Here is a 7,451-nt window from a genome sequence, read left to right as displayed (position 1 = left end):
GGACGACTTCTGAATCATTCAGCCTCTCACACGATGAACAGAGACACAAACATCAGCTGGTCCAGATGTTCCAGCTGTTGTTCCAGCTGTTGTTCCAGGTGTGTCCAGGTGAGTCCAGTCTCCTGTCTCCTGTAAACAGCCACTAGAGGGTGCTGGCGGCAGCGGCAGCGTGGTGTCCTGAGGTGACCTGCTGTGACCTGCTGTGTCTGTGACCTCATACGTGTCTCTTCTCCTTCGACCCTCCGACGAACAGTCCTCCGAACTCCGCCTCCAGCTGCTGCAGGTTGCCGGGGCCAACGCCGTCGGCCGCCTCCCCCAGCGTCCTCCACCAGGGCAGCCGGCCCGCCTGCAGCAATGCATTGTGGGCGTCGCGGGCGCGAGCGGCGACGGGGCCCGAGGGGCTCAGGAAGGACTCGGCGTCTGCTGCCGTGACGACGGAGAGGGGTGGAGCATCTGTGGGCGGGCGGAGGAAGGTGGAAGGGTTACGGACAGGAAGGAACAGAACCAGGAAGTGTGTGTGTGTGTGTGTGTGTGTGTGTGTGTGGTCACCTCTGAGCAGCTCCAGCTGAGTGTGTGTGTGAGCGAGCAGCGCCTCCACCCGCTGCTCCGCCCGCCGCCGCCCCTCCCCCCCCTGCAGCTCCGCCAGCAGCAGCAGCTGCACCTCGTCATGGAAACGCTCGCACTCCTCAGGAGACACACGGGACGACTGGAGGGGGTTAATATATACAATATAAGTATATACGTATATATATATGACAATATGTATAATAATAATAATTAACCCTTTGTAATTATAATATTATTATTATTATATGTATGTACGTATATAGGCATATATATAATAATATACTGTATGTAATAGCTTTATATTTAGAATCCCTCATATTCACTATTTATAGCTTAAAATGTATAGAAGTATAATATGTATATATGGTAATATGTATAATAATAATTATATATATATATATATATATATATATGAATATAAGCATACATACATATATATATATATAAATAATATACAGCATGCTTTTATAATATATATTATTATAACCTTTATTTAAACTCGGGAATATATTGAGGAGCAATATTCATTTACAAGCTGAGACAAAACACAAAACGTTTGAAACACACATAAGCATAGCCGAAGATAAATTGAAAACAGAGACGTCGAGTTAAAAACAGGAGCAGTTGGAGGTCAAACAAGATGCAGTTATGGATTTAAATTGTCCTAATGATAAAAATGAGTAAGTTTCAGATAGTTTTGCAAAGTGTTCCAGGTATATACTATATATATATTTGTATTATAAAATCACTCATATTCACTATTTATAGCTTCAAAATGTCTGGAAATCGGTTAAAATTCTCTCTGAATCATTGTATAGTTATATAAAAACCTTCGGCAATATTAATTAATCCAAAAAATAAACACATCATGCAACAAAACAACTGTTTATAAGGTCATAAACTGACAAAAAACAATCATATTCACTATTTATAGCTTCAAAATGTCTAGAAATCGGTTAAAATTCTCTCTGAATCACTGTAAAAGTTATATTAAAAACCTTAAACAACATTAAAACATACTTTCCTAATCTGTATTGCCTTATTTGTGAATGAATAATTTCACAAATTTCACTAAAATCTCCACAAACAACAGTGATGTCATGACTCGGCACTTTGTCATCAACTTAACATGTTTAGTTGTTGTGTATCTGATACAACGTGTGCATAAATGACCAGAAACAGTCGTGGTTAACCGAGCGTCTCTCACCCGATGGACGGAGACGTACGCCTCCACCTGCTCCTTTAGCTCCGCCCTCCTGCCGTCCGTCAAACCCTTCTGACCAATCCAGAACGGAGCGAGGGGCGGAGCCTCCGCTGCCCGCCGCTGCTGCAGGAAGCGGCGCACCTGGAGAGTCGAGAAACCAGGAAGTTCAAATAAATGTTCTGAGTCGGAAAAGATCAAAGAGCATGTGTGTGTGTGTGTGTTACCGCTCTCTGCAGTGTCCTGGCGGCGTCCTGCCGTGTGTGTGTTTCTCTCAGCGTGTGTCGCAGCGTGCGGTCGTAGCGTCTGCGCTCTCTGAAGCCTCGCCAGTGGCTCTGGATCACCACGGCCGCTCGGCGCTCACACTCCTGCAGGTACGACTGCACCTGGTCTGACAACACACACACACACACACACACAAGATCAAACCTCAGATCAGGGACCAGATTCACAAAACCTTCTTAACAAAAAAAATCTTCTTCAGTGTCATTTTTTTTTCTTTACGTCAGTCTTAAGAAGAAAAAAGAGAAGTCATATTCTCCAAGTATTTTCCCAACTTTCTTCTTAAGATAAAACTTAAGAATAAATGTTATTCTTGAAATCAAAGTTCTCAAAATTGTTCTTTACTTTTTTCTTAACTTTAAAGGTATAATATGTAGGAATTCGGATCGGAACGTATTCTTGATGTTGCATTCACGTAAAATCGGGCAGACGTCAGACAGACAAACGTCGACTTCAGTGAAATACGTATTTATGAAAGCAATATTTGATTTTTGCTATTAAAAAGTCAAATAAGTTACATATTGGGGCTTTAAGACAACCTGTCTTAAAGTTCCTATGCTGAATAGGTAAGCCTCTTATATAATCTTTTCCAACAAATTTAGACCAGTAGGTCATAGTTTAAGTAAATATAATTTGTAATTAATTACACAAAGAGCCTGTTAACTGTTAGCATGTTAGTTACTTACAGTAGCATGTCAAATTACTATAAACTGTGTATGCAAACTATATATATATGTTGTGTGTTGGCGTGTGCAATGCAATGAAGTGACGTATTTTAAGAGGAAAAATATGAAATTCGTAAGAAATGGCTGTTCTTAAGAAAATATTGAGGAATTGCACTAAAAAACTTTCTTGTGCTTCTTAATTTTAGATCTTAAGACGTTTTTTAAATCTTTCTTAAGAACATATTGGTGAATCTGGCCCCAGATTTCTTGTGCAGGAATCAATTAGTTGTCGTTATGTGGTTCGTTACCAGGAGGAAGCAGCTGCAGCAGTTTCCTCTGCTTCTGGTGGAAGGCCCTCCTCGCCTGCTGACGCCTCACACACACCTGAAACACACATACACACACACACACACACACACACACACACACACACACACACACACACACACACACACTTTACATGTGCTGCGTACAGGTACTGGAAGAGATCCTGTTAAAACCAGATGCTCAGGCTTCGTGTCACCTGGTACTTGAGCTCCTCCTCCCACTGCTGCGCCTCCTGCTGCCGCTGCTGCCGCCTCCTCCGAGCCCTGGATACGGATTTAATGAATCCGCATCAGTATTTTATTGTTTCTGTGTTTCGTCCAGACGGAAATGGCGTTTTGGGAGGGAAACGGGTGGGAAAATCTGAAAACGGATCTTTCTGAAACGATGATGCAACTAACCATGTTTCCATCCACTTGCTGATTGAATTATCTAAATATCGATAAAAATATAAAAGCGATAATGCCGGTTCAGGTGCGTTTCCATCTCAGACCTTTAAATTGAATAAAAAGCCGTGCGTAATGACGTCATGTGCTGTTTTCAACTCACATTTATCCTGCAAAGAGCTGTTTCCATCAGCATCTGTCGCGAAAACTTTGTATTGATCAAGAAAAAAATCTATTAACTTTTTATCAATATGTGGGCAAATTTTACTGTTTCCATAAGACATTTATAATTCTATATTGCTTAATGTGAATAAAAACATGTGGATGGAAACATGGTTTCTGATATTTCTTGAATTTACAGAGATTTTTTTCAAAGCGAACAAGAAGAAGCTGGTTTTGGGTGAACGGTACCTGTATCTCCTCTGCAGCGCCGTCACCGCTCTGCTCAGACTCTTCACTCTGCGTCTGGTCTGATACGACCTCCAGGCAGCCTGGATCACACACGCCGCACGCACATGCTCAGCACTGACCTACACACACACACACAGAGGCGGGGTCAGAGGTCAACAGACAGTTCCGCAACATATCTGCATCCAAACAGGTTCAGTATGTACCGTCCATTTGAATGATGTCATCATATTAAAGTTAATAAAAAACACAAACAAGACTCACCTGAGCGGGGCTCATCCTGCTCCTGCCGGATCGGATGAGTGCGATCAGCTGATCCACGTCCTGGTCGAAGCCCCGCCCCCTCCAGTCTTTGTGCAGCAGGTTGTCCAGACCTGCAGAGGAACAGAGAGAGTGAGTCTTTGTGAGGCCGATTGTAATCTTGTCCAAAAGCAAAAACAAGTTACTTGCAACTGCAAACATAAGCATTAATATGTTGTTGGTACTTGAAGTACTTATAGAGCAGAGTTATGTTGCATCATGCAGTATTTGTTCTTAAGGTATGGAGAAATTTAAGTAATTTCTATTTAACTTGTGTATATTTTAGTCACAAACATTAAAAACAAACTCTTTTTGGTAGTAAAACAAGAGTAAAAGGTAAAAAACAGAATTCCCAAAAAATTCAAACGGAATTTGGAAAAAAGCTCTGACCTCTGAACCTGAGGAGGAGCGGCTGGAGCCGCGGCTGCAGCCGATTGGCCATGAGGAGGATGAGTTTGACAGAGGCCCCGCCCACCGCGGAGTCAGAGCTGACTGCTAATTGGCCGACGGTCTCGTTAAGGAGCAACAGGACGGAGTCGTCGCTCAACCCGGAGAGGAAGTCCCTGCAGAGAGAGAGAGAGAGAAAGGGGAATGTAAACATCATGACATCATGACATCATGACATCATGACATCATGACATCATGACATCACGGCGTCCTGGCGTCCTGGTCTCCTGGTCTCACCTGCTTCCTGTGCAGGTCTGGATCCACAGCTGGACACACAGCAGAGACACGGCCTCGTCGTCACACATCTGGATCCGCTCGTAGTGGACGGAGCTGAGGACTGGAGGGAGAGACGGACAGGAAGGATAGATGAGAAGTCGATGACATCACTCGTCTGTCTGTTTAATCAATACACTGATCGATCAGGAGCGTGGCGACTGACTGACCCTGTGTGGTGAGCCGAGTGTGAGCTCGCAGCAGCCAGCCGACGGCGTCCATCACCTTCCTGAACAGAGACGAGCACTGACACACACACACACACACACACACGGTCAGCTGTGTGAGTTTTTACATTATTTATTATTACGTCGTAACAACAAGAGTCTCACCTCGGCCCGCCTCATCAGCTGGTCGGCCAATGAGAGGAGGCCGTCCATGACTGACGGCAGGAACAGCCTATTAAAGGCCTTCGATCGCTCACCGGGGTCCAACCCCACGCAGCAGGAGCTGTAACGCATTAAAACCACACTTATAATGCATTATAATGCAGTTATAGCACTGTATAATAGTTATAAACAGTAATAAATGATCATAATGCTTTATAACAATAATCATAATACACTATAAAGCATTTTATAATGACTTATAAGGTCAGGTGTTATAATACGTTATAACTGTTAGTAACTCGTTGACAATGCCCACATCGATAATGCATTATAAATATAGTTATAATGTTATGTTATAATTGGCTTATAAACGTGTATAACTATCATTATAAACACTCATATGCAACAAACATAATACATTATAGAGCATTATAACTCTATTATAAGACTTGACCTTATAAGCCATTATAGAATGCTCATCTACAGAGTTAAGCTGTCGGTGACGTCGTTTAAATACTCAAATTAAAGGAGCATTTTAAATATAAAATAAATACAAACTATGAAATTCAAAAGCTTATGAAACTATTTAATTTAACTTTCATTCATCTATAAATCATTGCTCTTACAACACTGACATGAAGTGGTTTTGTGGTCGTTTGAGCATCACGATCGATACAAACTAAGTTGAAAAAGCTGAAAAACAAACTTTTGTGACTTGTCTTTTGCATGTAAAAAATACTACATTTTGTCGAAATGAGTGAGAAATCCACAAACTAACGGGTCAGAAATTTGAGTTTTAATGTTTTAAATCTGAACTCTCCAGGTCTGGTCTGGTTGTACCTGGTGAGCTGGGCCAGCGTGGCGACGGCGCTCCAGTTTCCTCTCAGTTTGCCCGGCTCCAGTTTGAGGGCGTGAACACAGTGAGTCAAGACGCCGGCGTGATACAGCTGAGCCTTGACCCGGGTCAACACGCTGCTGCTGCTGTGGGTCTGCACGGCCGCCATGTTCAGAGCCTCTGACGGAGACACAGCAACACAACGAGGAGAAAACATCTTCATTAGAGTTTTGTTACTGGAACTCCGTAGTAGTTTGTCCAATCGGAGTTGTGCTTTCTGTCTATATATAAAAATATTACCATAATTCCTGCGATTTCATTTTAAAAGGAGGGAAAACAGACAGAGCTAGAGTGAAATACATAGAGCAGGAGAGACCCTGTAGTGCTTTTTCAGGAAAAATAGTGTTGGGGAGTGTGTTATATTGTATATAGTTTGGTTTTGCACTTTATTTTTGCAGTTTATTTTTTATTTTTTTATTACTTAGATTGATTCTCAACATGTTTACGTTCTCATTTCAAATGTCAAATCAAAACTTCATGTGCAGTAACAGTATTTTTCCTCACTAAACGCCTCAAAAGAAAGAGAAGTTTTGAGTTTTTCTTTAATTAAACTGCTAATACTTCCATACCATGCACAATAATCATTTACCTGATGTTAAAAATGTCATTATATGATATAAACCCGACTGTTAGCAGATGTAATGGGATGTGTTTTACAGTTATTCAGTTTTCCTGAGGATATTTCAGACATTATAATGTGACGAGGCAGGTCGTCTCACTGTTGATGCCGCCGTTCAGCAGCTTGATTTTCTGCTCTGGGTTCAGCTCCTTGTCCTCCAGCTGCTTCTTCAGCTCCGACACCAAGGCCTCCTCCTCCTCCACCAACTCCATCCTCACTGCAGCCGCCTGACAAACACACACAACACTCAGGTCAGTGTGTAAATAAAGTGTTTAATATGAAAAAGAAAAGTCCATTATCCTCATCTAACACTTTATACAACCATCATAAATAACCGTTAAACACACACTACGACCAGACAGTGCTCAGATACAAAGACTTGTAAAAGTATCCACATTTTGTCACGTTACAACCACAAACTTAAATGCATTTTATTGGGATTTTATGTGACAGACCAACACAAAGTAGCGCACAATTGTGAAATTCATGGTGTTTAAGATTTTTTTTTCTACAAATTAAAACCCAAACAAACAAAATGTTCTGTCTTCTTATCTCATAAACGTACAAGTCAGACATAACACCCCACAACACACTTACACCTAATACAATATGTCTTCCATTGACACTTGCATAATTATTATTACATTTTATGACACCTTGTTTTGTCTGAACGATTTGTCTATTTATAGTTTTGTTGTTTTTTTAAACTTGAACCTTTTGGCCTACATGCACATTATTAGTACTTGGGGGTAGAT

The 7,451-nt window shown here is 41.6% G+C and overlaps 1 protein-coding gene across 1 annotated transcript; it reads right to left on the bottom strand.

Annotated features, from left to right (window-relative positions):
• Positions 1 to 212: 212 nt before the first annotated feature.
• Positions 213 to 6,927, bottom strand: iqcb1 (IQ motif containing B1). The gene is made up of 14 exons (XM_085802978.1): positions 6,797 to 6,927; positions 6,023 to 6,197; positions 5,186 to 5,303; positions 5,024 to 5,099; positions 4,818 to 4,917; positions 4,524 to 4,696; positions 4,098 to 4,207; positions 3,837 to 3,955; positions 3,239 to 3,305; positions 3,024 to 3,099; positions 1,996 to 2,159; positions 1,775 to 1,912; positions 550 to 706; positions 213 to 453 (listed from the first exon to the last, which is right to left on the bottom strand). The coding sequence occupies exons 1-14, from the start codon at positions 6,906 to 6,908 to the stop codon at positions 215 to 217; spliced, it is 1,824 nt and encodes a 607-aa protein (XP_085659104.1). The 5' UTR covers positions 6,909 to 6,927; the 3' UTR covers positions 213 to 214.
• Between the last annotated feature and the right edge of the window lie 524 nt (positions 6,928 to 7,451).

The sequence above is a fragment of the Trachurus japonicus genome, chromosome 2 (assembly GCF_045865225.1).
Source record: "Trachurus japonicus isolate A0001 chromosome 2, Traja_1.0".
Lineage (NCBI taxonomy): Eukaryota > Metazoa > Chordata > Actinopteri > Carangiformes > Carangidae > Trachurus > Trachurus japonicus.
The sequence above is the reverse complement of the archived record's forward strand: the minus strand, read 5'-3'. Positions and strand labels throughout refer to the sequence as shown.

Bases quoted from the DNA above. Each gene is read 5' to 3' on its own strand.
- iqcb1 (XM_085802978.1), bottom strand. From the start codon at position 6,908: ATGGAGTTGGTGGAGGAGGAGGAGGCCTTGGTGTCGGAGCTGAAGAAG. The intron at 5,100-5,185 runs GTGAGACTCTTG...TGTGTGTGTCAG, and splicing joins AGCTGATGAGGCGGGCCGAG to TGCTCGTCTCTGTTCAGGAA. The intron at 4,208-4,523 runs GTCAGAGCTTTT...GTTCCTCTGCAG, and splicing joins GCTCCTCCTCAGGTTCAGAG to GTCTGGACAACCTGCTGCAC.